Source organism: Gymnoscopelus braueri (assembly GCF_963280865.1).
Source record: "Gymnoscopelus braueri genome assembly, chromosome: 19".
NCBI lineage: Eukaryota > Metazoa > Chordata > Actinopteri > Myctophiformes > Myctophidae > Gymnoscopelus > Gymnoscopelus braueri.
The window spans coordinates 32,013,309-32,028,789 of NC_137621.1; the positions used below are offsets into that span (position 1 = coordinate 32,013,309).

General features: G+C 39.1%; 2 protein-coding genes across 6 annotated transcripts; both read left to right on the forward strand.

The window, feature by feature from the left end:
- The first annotated feature begins 257 nt into the window (after window positions 1-257).
- Window positions 258-4,204, forward strand: tp53i3 (tumor protein p53 inducible protein 3). Of its 4 annotated transcripts, XM_080414565.1 has the most exons (8): window positions 258-353; window positions 1,049-1,102; window positions 1,207-1,357; window positions 1,589-1,856; window positions 2,329-2,541; window positions 2,764-2,845; window positions 3,142-3,256; window positions 3,723-4,204. In XM_080414565.1, the coding sequence occupies exons 3-8, from the start codon at window positions 1,217-1,219 to the stop codon at window positions 3,924-3,926; spliced, it is 1,023 nt and encodes a 340-aa protein (XP_080270691.1). In that variant the 5' UTR covers window positions 258-353; window positions 1,049-1,102; window positions 1,207-1,216; the 3' UTR covers window positions 3,927-4,204. The 4 variants fall into 4 exon arrangements, with proteins under 4 accessions (XP_080270691.1, XP_080270692.1, XP_080270690.1 ...); XM_080414566.1 differs by lacking the exon at window positions 1,049-1,102 and having other exon boundaries at window positions 265-353; XM_080414564.1 differs by lacking the exon at window positions 1,049-1,102 and having other exon boundaries at window positions 298-353; window positions 1,215-1,357.
- Window positions 4,205-6,068: 1,864 nt separating this feature from the next.
- Window positions 6,069-12,527, forward strand: dnajc5gb (DnaJ (Hsp40) homolog, subfamily C, member 5 gamma b). Of its 2 annotated transcripts, XM_080413237.1 has the most exons (6): window positions 6,069-6,239; window positions 7,445-7,573; window positions 7,755-7,968; window positions 9,608-9,761; window positions 10,622-10,675; window positions 11,970-12,527. In XM_080413237.1, exons 2-6 carry the CDS (start codon window positions 7,461-7,463, stop codon window positions 12,074-12,076), a joined length of 642 nt encoding a protein of 213 aa, XP_080269363.1. In that variant the 5' UTR covers window positions 6,069-6,239; window positions 7,445-7,460; the 3' UTR covers window positions 12,077-12,527. The 2 variants fall into 2 exon arrangements, with proteins under 2 accessions (XP_080269363.1, XP_080269364.1); XM_080413238.1 differs by lacking the exon at window positions 10,622-10,675.
- Window positions 12,528-15,481: the final 2,954 nt, after the last annotated feature.

The following is a 15,481-nucleotide window of genomic DNA, read 5'->3' on the forward strand; positions in this document are numbered from 1 at the left end:
ATTTTACACATTTGAAAACTTGTGAAATGGGACATTCTGCATAATGAACTTTCTACTTTTGGTACTTTAAGTACATTTCGATACCAATACTTTGTACTTTTACTCAAGTAAATATTTTATTCCGGACTTTTACTTGTAACAGAGTATTTCTACATTGCAGTATTGATACTTTTACTTAAGTAAAACATTTTAGTACTTTTTCCACCACTGGTCAGCTAGCCCTTTAAATGCCACCCGTGATGCAGAAAACCATCCCCTTTTGGATTCGTTGCCGTCTGGTAAAAGTGTAAACTTAACTTCTTGGGGTTCAGCATATCGTCTGCAAAGCGAAACCCCGATGCTGAGTTTTGTTGGTAAGTTATCTTGCAGCACACACACACACACACACACACACACACACTACAGCCAGGCAGTGATTAACGTAGGCAGTGACAACGTAAAGAATAGCAGTTGAAACTCGAAGAGCTGTGCAAACATGACATTTTTGAGCGCTATAGGCTGTTTGTGTGACTTTTACCCCGTCATGATTATATAAGACCTGAGTTGTTTTACAATAACTTCAACTAGCAACATTTCTGCGCAACGTGAAACGGCGTAAAATGCAGCGGTGTAAAGTAACGAAGTACTTAAGTACAAATTTGAGGTATTTTTACTTGCAGTATTTCCGGTTTTCAGTACTCTATTCTGCTTTTACTCCACTACAATTATTTGAAAACTTTAGTTACTTGTAGATTTTGATTATTATTACAAAACATACATTACCCACTTCAGCCCTATACATTTTGGTGCATTGTGACTGAGCTTGTAGATCTGCTATTTTCAAATGGCCGAAATGTTGCGCGTGCACGAATGGCCGCGTGCGTGCACGACGAACGTGCATATTGATTTAAGGGTCCCGGTTTGAGGGGCTGAATATTTGGCCACCCTAAATCATTGTACATCCATTGTATGATTCCCAAACTGGTAGTGCTGCTGGGTGTTATAATTATATTATCAACAACAACACATACATTTCTCTGATGTTTGACCTTTCTACCAAACCTCCTAGGTCAGTTCACGATTTTCTTTTCAAATCATGTGAGAAGGTCCTATTCTATCACTGGTAAACATTAACATTTTACTGCACCAAATTAAGACATCTCAATATTAATGCTGCTACCCCTAATACGTGCTACGAGAATGTATCTTTTTATTTGAATGTTTTAGATTTACAGACATGATGTTGGCAGTATGTGTAGATGTCCCGGGAGATCCAGATAATCTCATCCTGCGGAATGTTCCAAAACCTCAACCCAAAGATGGACAAGTTCTTATTAGAGTCCATTCAACTGCCCTTAACAGGGCAGATTTACTGCAGGTACAGTACAGTTGCACACCCAAGGAGCAAATAGAGTGAAGTTGTGTTCAGTGCAGGTTCTTTACTTGGTGTCCAGTGTTTAAATTGGTTCCTTCTGGATGGTGTGCTAATAATTACTTTTTTTGAGAACTACATTTTCGTATATCATTACAGATGGGTGGGGGCACGGCACGCCACACAACTCAAACCTTTGTGAACCACTGACTAATACTAATTTCCTAATTAATACAGAGACGAGGTCTTTATCCGGCTCCCCCGGGTGAAAGTGATATCATAGGCTTGGAAGTGGCTGGTACAGTGGCTGCTGTCGGCCCCGGGGTGAGAGATGACTGGAAGCCAGAGGACAGAGTCATGGCCTTGCTGTCTGGAGGAGGGTACGCAGAATATGTTGCTGTTCCTGAAGAGCTGCTCATGACTGTTCCCCCTCACCTCAGTCTCTCCCAGGCTGCTGCGATACCAGAGGCTTGGCTCACTGCGTTTCAGCTGTTACACCTCATAGGTATGAGATTTAACTCCATGACAAGTTATGTTGTTAGTTACATGTACAGAAGTAAGGAATAAGGCATACTGTAAACCCTCCATAAGTAAATTCATACTTAGTAGCTCTGTACTTGATCCGCTCTCCCCCCCCCCCTTGCACAGCGAATATGTGCTTCTATATCTGCTATTTTCTGCAAATGTTCCCCCCAGAGTAGGGATGCTATAGGGTTGAAGTGGTTAAATGTGTGTTTTAGGCATGATCAGCTAATGGCACTGTTTCCCAGAGCGACTTACAACTTCAGCTGAAGAATAAACAGTTCCTCGATCACTAACATTAGAAGAGTTTTCAATTAAAGGGGTTAGATTCCATTCTGAAATGCTATAGCGATGATGCAAGAGAGATGTGGCAGTAAAACAGCACGAGAGCAAGCCAGCAAGGGCCAGGTTCAGAGGTATGAGTGTGTGAGTTTTAGGTGTCCTGTCCTCAACAGCCCAAGTGAAGGAAGGAGAGGTGGTGCTGGTGCATGCCGGAGCGAGCGGAGTTGGAACAGCAGCTGTTCAGCTGGCTCGACTGGCGGGGGCCATTCCCATTGTTACAGCAGGGAGTCCAGAGAAACTGAAGATGGCTGAGAACCTGGGGGCAGCAACAGGGTTCAACTACAAAGAGGAGGACTTTGCAGAGAAAGTTCTTGATTATACAAAAGGTGAATTGTGCTTAGCCCCTTCGCCTGATAAATCAGTTTTATTTGATCCTCAAACACTAGAGCTGAATGTACCCTGTAAAATGCTGAATGTTTATGCCCATTTTAAATTCCAGTCCCCCTTTCAAACAACTGACAGAAAGAGTATGCAACCGCTTGTACAGCAAACCGAGGACAACCCCTCTGAATGACTTGAGTTGTGCAACCACTCTCTTAACTTCACAGGCAGGGGCGCGAACGTCATTCTTGACTGCATCGGCGGAAGCTGCTGGGTGAACAATGTGAGCTGTTTAGCCACGGATGGCAGGTGGGCAGTGGTGGATAGGAAGTACATATACTTGAGTACTGTACTTAATTTTTTTTTGAGTATTATTTATTTTGCAAGCACATGACTTTCATTTTAAAATATAAATTGTAACTTGTGAATTATGAATTAAGGTGTGACGTATTTCAAAACTAGTGAAAATAGGTAATCTTTTGACACTTTTTGTTCTAAATTGCAATACAGCAATGCCTTGATATTAAGTAATACATAATTTGTACTTTTGAATACTTGAGTATTTACTTGAGTATATAGTCTATATACTTTCTCCACCACTGTAGGTGGGTTCTGTTTGGAACTATGGGAGGCAGGACGGTGGAGGGAGACCTTCTAGGCAAGCTGCTGTCCAAACGAGGCCAGCTCCTTACAAGCCTCCTCCGCTCTCGAAGCCTCCAGGTGAGAACTTTATGAGGGGGTAAAAAGCAACCACTGTACATCCCTCTATAATCCTCTCTTACAGATGGCCTACGTCGTATGAGCAGTTTGAGCACTATAGATTTGAATTTGGGCTGGGGTACTTAATTGTTTCTATAATATTGGTGATCTGGTTATTGAAAGTCATTCAGCAGTAGAGCATGCATGTGTTGGATAAACTTAATTGAAATAGAAAAAGGCTTGCCAAATGCACAATTATTTATAAAGGTTTTAAAGAGGTTTGTTTCCCACAAAGAGCATGACAGTATATCTAGAGGACACAGTAGATAAAGAAGTGTTATTTAATATTGGGCATGTTTGTGTCTTTGTATGCCACCCTAGCGTTCTTAGAAACGGGACATGCTCATATAGCTCTGCCATAGTTACATTTTTACATTTTGCAAGCTAACTTGAAATTCATTGCAGCACTACAATTCTCTTTTCACAGTACAAGGCAGAGCTGGTAAGGACTTTCTCACAGAACGCCTTGCCTTTCTTCTCGGACCAGCCACCCACCCTCAGGCCTGTGATTGACAGCATGTTCAACCTAGAGGACATTGCAGATGCTCATAAGCACATGGAAGCCAACAGAAACATAGGAAAAATTGTCATTAATGTGACTCAACAGAAGCAGAGGAAGCTCAGTCAATGATGAAGTTATCTTTCCTCAATATTACATTTTCCTACTTAAACATTCGGTTAATGTTTTGATTAGCTTGACTGTGTGGTGATTTCTCCATCTGATCCAGTGGGTGTTGGCTGGCTTACAAGACACAAGCAATTTACAAGCCTACAAATTAGCCTACAATTTACGCATTTAAACCATGATGTAAACATAATAGAAATATTGAAATGAATACCCAGGGCCATGACATTATTGCATGCATAATGGCATTATCAGATCATTGAATAAATAAATGTGTAAACATGTTTTTGTTTCCAGTGTTGTTTGTAACGTGGCTGTGCATGTAGTGAAATCAAATGACAAAAGACATGAGAGAGCACCATTTGCAACTGGTCCTAGAAAAGTCTTCTAAGCTTAACACCAGAAATGACTACCCCCCCTATTGATGGATATTTGTAAACTGTTAATAAAGTATTCAATCAATTGTATTCAATGTCTGTCATTCGATGAATTGAATACACACATGGACCCCAATGGAAACAAACAAGCCATTGATTGATTGAATACTTTATTTAGAAAAGACATGGAAACAGTACATGGAAGTACAATTCACAATACAGGGTCCTCTAAACTGGATCGCTCATATAAGCACAGGTTTATTGTCTCCGCCAGGCCGAAAGGCATGGGGAGAGAGTATGTTTTGCCCCCTGTCCGTCCGTCCGTGTGTCCGTCCGTCCGTGTGTCCGTCATTCTGTCATTTTGTGTACAGCTAATCTCCGGCACCGTTGGCTTGATCGCAGCGAAACTGTGCACACACACTCCCTGGATGCCAGAGCAGAACCTCTGCCCCACATTTTTCAAATTAGCCTTTTATAGCGCCACCAGGAGGCCGCTTTTTTCAAAACACATTTCTTGACAGTACTCCTACAGATTTTATTCAAACATCACGCAAATCAGTACACAGTATCTCTATAGTCATGTGATCAGCACGGATCTGTCCAATTTTCCATATTTCATCCTGATTGGCTAAGGTTGGCTTCCAAAGTTTGCAGGATTGCTCCGTTTTCAACAAAATGCCTCAAATCATGAACACAGCTTGCGATTTCCGTGAGATTTCACACGCACATTCCCACTAGGCCGAGGAAGAAATGCCACTTGAAAATGTTCAAATCAGCCTCATGGTGGCGCTATAAATGGACGATTTGTGTTTTTAACTATAACTGCACCGATCTGCATGAAACTTTGCACGCACACTCCCTAGAGGCCAAGGAAAAACAGCTGCCCTAAATTTTTCACATTTGCCTTTCATAGCGCCACCAGGAGGCCGACTTATGTAAAACACATTTTTTGATATTAAGCCTTCAGAATTTATCCAAATTTCACACACATCGGTACACATGATCTCTATAGTCTTTGCACGCACATTCGCACTACATTGAAGAACAAATGCCATCCTTTTAACATTGCCCTATTATAGCGCGACCAGGAGGCCAATTTTCTTTTTTTTCTTTTCTTTTTTATATTACTCCTACAAATTCAAACATCATGCAAATCGGTACACATATAGTCAAGTGATCAAGATGGTTCCGTCCAATTTTTCATATTCCATCCTGATTGGCTAATTCCGAACATTGCTGCCCCACAATAACCTACCTGACCTGGCGGAGACCTGTGCTCCGAGGAGCACTTTTTCTAGTTTAAAATGAGATCCCCACGCACTCAAATCATGATGACATTTAAGAAAACAGACAAATATACTGTACACTACTATGCAGAACGTCATACAATCAGCTTACAGGTTTACTGGTATGAAAAACAACTAACAAGAAATATGTACAATAGACAGTTCGGGGAGGAGGGGGGGTAGGTTAAGACTTTTTTTGGTAGGGGATTCCACATTTTTGTTGAATAGCATGAGAAAGAGTTCATTCCCTTAGTGCTTTCTTGGGTTTTAATTCTTTTAGCAGACCTTGTACAGAACTGTACTCATGTGCTTTTTTTTGGCAAACTGTTAATAAAGTATTCAATCAATCAATCAATCAATCAATCAAAGGTAAAAGAACAAAACTGCGTTGCTTCGCCTGCGGCCTTAAAGCGCAGTAGTGCGCACGCCAGATTTTTTACCAATGACGAAACAGGATTCATCATGTTTTTTTCCTCTCTGAAACTTCCTGCATAGTGTGTGTATGTGTGTGTGAAGTGAAACTTGATTTCTAGCTGATTTAAACGATGTATCAGCTTTAGATCACGTACAGAACGTTAAGTGACTCTGCAGACAAGTTTCGGACTCTATGAATTGACAGCAAACCCGTCAACATTTTTTGTTTAATCAAGAAGAAGGTAAGATATCGAACTGTAACTTCACTTATTGTGGCGTGACTTCCGTCTCATGCAACCAATTTAGCAGTGGTGAAAAAAAGTACTCAGATTCTTTACTTAAGTAAAAGTTTCAATACTGCAATGTAGAAATGCTCTGTTAGTAGTCCCGTACTCAAAATGTATACAAAAGTATTGGTATCAAAATGTACTTAACGTACCAAAAGTAGAACATTTTAATGTATGTTTTCATTGTTTTTTAATAATAATCAAAATCTACAAAGTAACTAGTAACTTATAATTGTGGTGGAGTAAAAGTACAATATTTGCCTCTGAGATGTATTCAAAATTTACTTCAGTAAAAGTACAAAAGTGTTTGCATTAAAATGTACTTAAAGTGCCAAAGGTAAAAGTAGTCATTTAGACAAGAAATGTCCCATTTCAAGTATTCAACATGCATCTTTTGAAACTAGCCAAAGTATATATAGGGCTGAAGTGGTTACTGAATGTTTTCTAATAATAATAAAAATCTACAAGGTAACTAAAGTTGTCAAATATTTTCAGTGGAGTAACGAGTACAATATTTGTCTCTGAGATGTAGTGGAATAGAAGTAAAAGTAAAAGTATAGAAAATTGGAAATACTCCAGTAAAGCAAAAGATACCTCAACATTTTACTTAAGTACAGTACTTGAGTACTGTATGTTACTTTACACCACTGCTGTTGTGAAATGACCCTAGCCTGTAGCAGCATACCGAACATGCACAACTCAATGAAGGACCACTGTCCTTGTCTTAACTGGCATAGATAGCAGGTGTTGACTTCACCTGGGCCAACAATCAAGTAAGTAGGTAAACTTTCAAAACAATGTTATGGTGCTGTGGACCACGACATAAAACAATCAAGTCACATAAGAGCAATAAAACTTCAAGAAATAAAGCAAAGCATTGACCTGCACAGCACAATGTTCACAATAGCTATGAATAAAAGGATCTTCTGACAGTTTAATCATAACGATCTATTTCATGCTTTTTGCATCCTGTAGCTTTCAATGGCCGGGAATAATCTTATTGATAAGGTAATGTTCTTGCTTTGACAAGATCAAATTGGGCTGATCACAAAGTGTTAAGGATTTTAATGTCACAATACTGCTCTGGCGACGTTTGTGAAATTCTTCTTCAGACAGAGCCAAATCCTAACCCTGTAATGTTATGTTTCATAATGTCACAGCAAGCAACAATAAACCATGGCAGACCAAAACAGACCTCAACGCAAGATGTCCACAGCAGGGGACAGTTTATACAAGATCTTGGGCTTGGAGAAGGGAGCGTCCAACGAAGAGATCAAAAAGACATATAGGTATGTTTCCTGAAAAGACCCCTTTATTCTTGTTCAGTTACTGTTATTAATTAGGTTCATATTATGGGTAGCCTACTCTTTAAAAAAAATAAGAAATAAAGCAATGCAACATTGCATTGCAGTGTTGCTAAGTTTCCTTTCTACACTACCCATAATCACTCATTCACACATTCATTTACAGGAAACTGGCGTTGAGGCATCATCCCGATAAGAATCCAGACAATCCAGAAGCTGCTGAGAAGTTCAAGGAGATCAACAACGCCAACAGCATCCTCAGCGACAAGGACAAACGGAAGATCTACGATGAGTACGGCTCTATGGGCCTCTACGTGGCTGAGCAGTTTGGGGAGGAGAGTGTGAAATACTACTTCCTCATGTCTAAGTGTTGGTTCAAGGTGAGAATCCTGTTCGGACCAGGGCTCGAGTGTAGACCAAGGGTTCCCAAACTGTTCAGGCCGCGACCACCCCAAAATAATCATATTTGAACTGACAAGCACTTGGAATTGTAGGAGCTGAGGCATTACATTTAGTTTGACTTGGTTCCACAGATAAATATTGTGAAAATAGCCGAAGATCTTGTAGATCGGCTAGTTTCACAATATTTGCCTCTTTCTTACGTACATATTTGACAACAAAGGAAGTCTAACAGTGCGCCTCAGCCTAAAGCGGCCAGTCCGGTGCGTCACAGGGGCAGGGACAAGTTGGACAACAGATGCAGAAGAGATCAACGCTGGAGCAGCACGGACAGTTTAAGCCTTTTATTTATTTAGGTGCAAGTACAGATAATGACTGACGTTTCGGTCTTACGACCTTCCTCGGTAGGAAGGTCGTAAGACCGAAACGTCAGTTATTGTACTTGCACCTAAATAAATAAAAGGCTTAAACTGTCCGTGCTGCTCCAGCGTTGATCTCTTCTGTACATATTTGGCCAATTTGGTGTTAAAAAGGTCTTTACTCTTTCAGTGCCAAGAGTATTTTCATAAAGTACTCCCAAACTGCCAGGAATTTGCGTTTTTAAAAATGTTTAAATTTTGTAATTTTTCATTCAAATAAATGATCTGATTGGGGTTTTAAACCCATAATACAGTTCTACCAGTAGAGAGCAACAAATCGACACATTGATGATCTCGCTGGCTCACTCGCCCCCTCCCAAACAGGCTCACGTCATATCCGGTCAGAACCAGATGTTGACATTTTCGATAATCGTTGATCGGGCTAAATTACAATGCGATACACGACTACGATGACTGATCGTCACCCAGACCAAAGAGAGTAGACGTGGACCTCTCCGTTCGCTTTTTATACCGTGTGAAAAACCGTGACTTTCCCTATTCTGGCCGAAAATCACCGGAGAAAAACAACGTGACCCGGAAATGATTTTTTTTTTTTACATCCGGCTCCGGGTGAGTCTGATGTAGTCAGGAAGCGAAAGTGATCATGAAAAATTTACAGAATAGCGCGACCACAGTCAAAAGTAAAAACTCGGGATTTCTCGTGCTGGCACTGAGGGTACTCGGGAAAAACTCGGGATATGTCGGGGCGTGGCACTGAGAGAGTTAAAAGGCGTTCAATTTTACCTTTTTTAGAAATTTGCAGATACCCTGTATACACTTATACTGTATGTTGGTTTGTTTACTGTTGAGTGAGAAAACAATGTTGTACATTAAGCTAATCATCTGGGGACCCCCCCCAAAATAATTTGGGGACCCGCCTGGGGTTCAGTTTGGGAACCACTGGTGTAGACTATAGAGCACTTGAATAAAGTCTGCCTCTCAAGACCAAGGCTGGCTGTTATTGAGTCCATGTCAAGTAAAAGCCTTGCCGCCTTTGCCACTAAAGTCCTTTTCAAGATAATTGGAAGAATTCTGTCATAGTTTTTCAATTTACAGCAAGTCCCAACTTCTGACTTGGATAAAAAAAGTATACTTTTGTTTTGCTTATTTAAAAAAAAATTAATTCTTAATTTTGAAAAGAAACAAATGCAAATATAAAAATGCAAGCTCATCAATCTTTCTCTCTGTTGCTTCCTCTCAGACACTTGTGGCTTGCTGTAGTATCTTCACCTGTTGCTGTTGTTTCTGTTGCTGCTGTTTCTGCTGTGGGAGGTGCAAGTCTCCAGAAGATGAGACGGACTGTGGTTATACGGACGTCAATGACCTAGAGGCACAGGTCAGAGAACAGGATGGAGGTGAGTGAAGCCTGATTTATGCTTCGTGGTGCACTGAAAATAGCCAATGTACAAGCATACAACGCGTCACTTTGCAACGCATTGTGAGCTTGTTGATCTGCTATTTTTGGCATGTGGCATGTGTTAACCCAAAACCTAGACAATACAAAAAAGTCAATTACAGTTATAGATGCCTGCGCACTGTGCAGAACTGTTTGGGTCAAAATGTCCATTAAACCATTAAAGCCCCTTTCTCTACTTTCTGGACACCTACTTGGCCATGCACAAAATGTGACTAGGAAATGTTAATAGCAGCCCCCCTAGAGCCCAGCTCCTCCAAACATCCATTCGCATTGATTACAATTGGTTACAATTCAAACTGCTATGTCAAAACATTTTACAGCAAAACGTTTTTTAGATAAAATTCACTTTTGTGGAAGACAGTCTGAAGGTGCCATGTACCCAGTTTGGAGTTAAATGAGCAAAACGTTGGAGACAGGAGATGGGTTTAATGTGTTAGTTTTACAGTTTATGAGAGTAATGGACTTCATTTCTTGCCAACTTAAAGCACATGAAAGTTTATGCTCACTTGGGTCTACATTACCCAATCAGTATGTTGATGCGCCAAGTTTTGTTTTCTTGCATGTTTGAGAAGCTAGATTACCTGGTTAGATAGAAGGAAAAAAACGAAAGAAGAAGCAGATACATGATGAGGGACCGGAAGCGTAGCTACCTGGCCCCTGATAAGAATCCAGAATTCATTTCAGCATTATTTGATGCAACATTTTGATATTCAATACTAATTAATATTCTCACAGTGGTAAAGTACACATTGTTCAGAAACACAGCAATTTCACTCGTTTTGCTATTTTGTCTCACAGCAGGTGACACCATAGTGATTCAGCCGAGTCCTAATGCTACCTCTGACAGTTCAGGTGAAGTTTATTGACCTGCTATTGTAGCAGAGTGGTGTAAAGAGAGAATGGCCGAAGTCCAAAATACGTTAACGTCATGTTACTCATGTAGACATCACATGAATCGGTTCCCGGAAGTCCTCTGGTGGTCCATTTGGACGCATTATACGGAGTACATTTTTAACAACATATAGCACACTGACGTGTATGAAGTTGCATAAATATGACTTTAAAAAGAATGGTAAAATTTGCTAAAGAGAAGGCTGGAGTTCTCTACTGAAACTGTTACGCCCACGAGTCTGCGACCCGACTCCGGATAAGTGGTTAAAGATGGATGGATGAATGAAAAATTCGCTAATATGAGTGTGAACAGCTAATGTTACCTGCTTTGTTGGCTTACTTTTTAACCATTTTAAACCATTTATACTTACTTGATCAGTGTTCCCCAGGGGTCTATACTAGGCCCCCTCATTTACCTCGACACCAAATCTCTTTGCCAAAAATAGCTCATATACAAGCTCACAACGCGTCACGAGCTGTAGGATCTGCTATTTTCACTGAATGTTCACCACATAATACAGACACTAGGGTTTAAGTGGTTAAAAGTACACCACAAACGGTCTGTTCTGTTGCAGCTCTGCTGCACTGCTAGAGTTTGCTGTTAACTTCCGGGAACTGAACAGAACACGAACAGAACGTCATTTGTAGTGAACAGAGTTGTCGCCACTCTCTTTACACCATTCTGGTTTGTAGTCCCTATGCTTTGCTTTACTAACAACCAATATTGTTTTTAACAAATTGTAAAAATATACAGCGATAAGAGATTTTATAATATGTAATAAGAACTGCTGGATAGAAAATATGGATAATGTGACATTGGAACCCCAGCTTATCTGTGTCTGAAGTCTTTTGGATATAGGAGCAGAAAATTGTGATACCAACGTGAAATATCACTTTTAAGTCTCTTACGTTGTGGCTTATTAATCCTCTTTGTGAATGTCATGGATCAAATTAATGTACATTACTAAGCCAATATGTGTCTTGTTTCTCATTTGTAAATAATGGTTGGACCTATAACCATCCACACTGCTGGATTTAACATGCATTAATCTTTTCTCTTATTGAAATGTTTGATTATCGATTATGGGAATTGTAACTTGAATTAATACAGTATTTGACGCATTATGCTCAACCTAAACAGAACCTAACATTATGCTTTATGCTACTTTAATTATAGCCTTAACGTTTTAGATAATGCATTTCCTAGGTGATATATAATAATGTCTTATTCACATTTCACTGCTTCCTCCTGCAGGTGAGAATGTGCCAATTGTGATCCAGCCCCACTCTACAGCCAATGGCAATTCAGGGCCTTCTGGCTCTTATGGCACTGCAGCCTACCATCTTGCAACAGAAGAATAAGTGAGTGGTTCTCTTGGTAGCAAGAATGCTTCTATAGAAGCTATACAATTAAACCATAGACAATGACCAACTCCTTTAGTGATTAACGTTGACCTTGGTTGGTCATGGGTTTGAATTCTATTCTTACATCACAATTTTGAATGTTCTTTATATCTCCAAAGACTGCAGTTGCTATTTAAATGTACTTGTTATCAGAGAGAGGGTATTTGTTTACAGGAGTAAAGCAGATTTTGATAATGCTATTAGGTCTTTGAAATACGTGGCAAGTCTTTCTTAATACTAAGGGTTTATCCTGGCTTTGATCAAACAATGTAGGCTATTTATTTAATCCAATGTTTATAATTTCCTTATTTTTTCCTTTTTTTCCACTTATGGGTAAATTATGTTGCGCATATAAGAAATGACAAAAGCCTGTTGAGCAAAACTGATCAATCCCTGTGAGTTCTTGGATGCTTGATATTGATGTGCAATTTAAACTCTTCAGTCTAAACATTACCACTGTTACATCAGGCCCTTTTGGCACATTCAAACGCAAAGTCCTTAACATTTTATAATCTCTTGAATGTATCACAATGGCCTGGGACAAATTAATAAAGACCATGGGGTGAGGTACTCATATCCATTTGCAGCAGATGCAGTGAAACGGAAAGGTGCACACACTGAGAAGAGAGAGAACTGGTAGTAAACCAGATATAGTACACATGTGAGGTACACACTTGTAAATTCACATCCAAACCACTTATTTTTTACATTGTTGTAAAGAATTGTTATTACCCTGGGATGATGGATGATTAACCTATGTGTGCTTTGGCAAATTTGTTTGTTGACAGAAGACTGTTGCATTTTTGAATCAGTAGATATTGTAAGGCTAATTAAAAATGGATCGCATTGAGTTGTATCCATATGAACCAAATGCCCTGTCTGTGTCTATAAAGATCTCTTTGCTTATCAGAGTCTAGATCAAATGTAACATAAGACTAAAAACACAAACATGACGCATCCCCTCTATTGGCAACACAAATTGAGACATTTTACTCCCGCCCTAGATTTCCAATGCTTTATTTCCCTATAAGCCTACTTGTATGATGCTGTCGCATGCCAAAAATAGAAGATCCACAAGCGCAATGTGAATTTGTAGGTCTGCTATTTTCGGCGCACCACATCATTGTATGGAGTATAAATTAAGCAATAGGGTTTTGCAGAAGAAAATGTCTGTGGTTAACTTAAAGTGGAATTTTGGACTAAAGTTTTCTTACCTTTTCTATGACGTTATGATATCTTAGGATGAATGGTACAGTAGAACATTTTCATAACTCCACCCCTGAGCCGCCACAGCTTAAAAGGTGCGCGGATAGGCCTTAGGTTAGATCACATATTTTAATAGCTTTTTTTCCCTTTTTTTTTGGTGAGATCTGACGTTCATAGTGACAGAACACTGTCTCAAAAAAAAAAAAAAAAAACAGAAATCTACTGTACCATTCATCCTAAGATATCATAACGTCATAGAAAAGGTAAGAAAACTTTAGTCCAAAATTCTCCTTTAAGTCTAACATAGTTTCACACTTTATTTTAATCTACAACATTAATGACACCTGTTAATATCTCAATCGTGACATTTTAAGCAGTTATGAGCTTTTTAAACTTATATTGATTACATGTGTAACGGGTGGTAACAAAAAAAATAAGAAAAATGTGTTGCTTTGTGGAGATGTTCTTGCTGAACAAAACGTGTGAATATCATAAGCCTTTGTTTGCTACAGAGCTTATTTTGTTAATTTATCCAAAACCCAATGCAAAAACTCCTTTGGAAATCTCTGGTGGGAGTAACTTCTTGGTTGACCTACAAAAAAGAAATCATGTCACTCTATTAAAGTGACATGAATTTGGCTGTATCATGTTTGAGTATTTTAGTCTTTGTCATTTGAATGACTTTAAAATGATCTTGGGCATCACAACAGTATAGCTGTTCATGAATGTGTTGGTCTTCTCTGATTGACGTGATGTCCACTTTTGTGGGGCAGTCAACTTAGAATTCGTTCAATGGAATTTTTTAATTTAGAATAGCCAATGCCAACAGATCTACTTTGCCCTACAACATGCAACAGCACATAGATCTTGGTGGGTTTTTATACTAGTGCTTTTTTCATACTAGTGCTTAGAATTTATATAACCTGAGAAATATACCCATAAATGTTGTTACACCCATGTCTGTGCTAACAATATTTTAAGCCAGAAAGTAAAATGTAAGATCAGTGTCAGTTACTCCTCTGCGTCAGAGAGCATACCTGAAGAGCCTTTTTGCGTGGTAGAGTGAGCCAGACAATCATTATTTAAAGAAGCTCTCTTTGAAAGGTGATACTCGCTCCATAGTGTGAGAGGTTTTATATTGGCTGTAACTACAGTCTTGTGAAATTATGGTGAAGATAGGAATTATGTTTTTTATGTACAGTGTGTGTGTGTATATATATATGTTTCATTTTGTTTCACTGCAGACTTTGTGTTTAGCCTTTATTAAAATACAGCCCAACATGATGGTGTGTATTAATTTGATATCTCATTTTTTAGTTTACTGTGTATAGAGACATCTAATTTTTTAGTTTACTGTGTATAGAGACTGTTTGTTCACCTGTTCTACAGAGACCTGGGTCAATAGACCATATTAACAAGGCAGCCATTTTGCACTTGCAGTACATCATACATGGTCAGAGTGGGGTTTCCCTGCCCCCTAGTATGACATAAAAGAAAAATGGCTGATGGTATTTGCAAATAACTGTTTGGACTTATTTACAAGATATGTTTGCTTCATTGAAACCACAATGACAATGACTGAAAACAAATTCATAGAAATACTTTTGCCAAGTAATTTAATACACTGATCTGAAACCGAAACCTTACTCGACACCGACTGACTGGTCCCGATGCGGTAAACCAACCTGTACAATCCAGAGTGTTAAAACGAATCCTAAAAGTTATTTGCAAAATCTATTTGACCTAGGTTTAGTTTTGTCTTGGTCAGTGTGTCATGTAGTTTATGAAAATGTATTTTGCAGTTAACTGAAGTTGTATAACAAGTTATTTTCTTTTCCATGATGGTTTCTAAATACAAAAGTTCTTGTTCTAGATGGATATTATAATCTGCTTTTATTTTATTACATTGTCAAACTGTGTGATATTTTAAACTGTGGCATTTTGATCAAAGATTAACACGAAATAAGCTTTATTTTGCTTTCAAGGACATTCCCTGAAATGATTACATTTCAAACAAATCTTTCCTGGCAGTTTTTACTTTGGGTACGGTATCTGCGTGCGTGTGCACATGATCAAATAAAGTTGAGGAATACTGTAAATACACTGCATGAGTTTTCTTCTTCCAAGAAGTACCCGTATATGCATGCGTGCGGAGCC

Coding starts and splice junctions, on each gene's coding strand:
- tp53i3 (XM_080414564.1), top strand. Junction 2,542..2,763: donor AGTTCTTGATTATACAAAAG/GTGAATTGTGCT, acceptor TTAACTTCACAG/GCAGGGGCGCGAACGTCATT. Junction 3,257..3,722: donor TCCGCTCTCGAAGCCTCCAG/GTGAGAACTTTA, acceptor CTCTTTTCACAG/TACAAGGCAGAGCTGGTAAG.
- dnajc5gb (XM_080413237.1), top strand. CDS start 7,461: ATGGCAGACCAAAACAGACCTCAACGCAAGATGTCCACAGCAGGGGAC. Junction 7,574..7,754: donor GAGATCAAAAAGACATATAG/GTATGTTTCCTG, acceptor ATTCATTTACAG/GAAACTGGCGTTGAGGCATC. Junction 10,676..11,969: donor TGCTACCTCTGACAGTTCAG/GTGAAGTTTATT, acceptor TTCCTCCTGCAG/GTGAGAATGTGCCAATTGTG.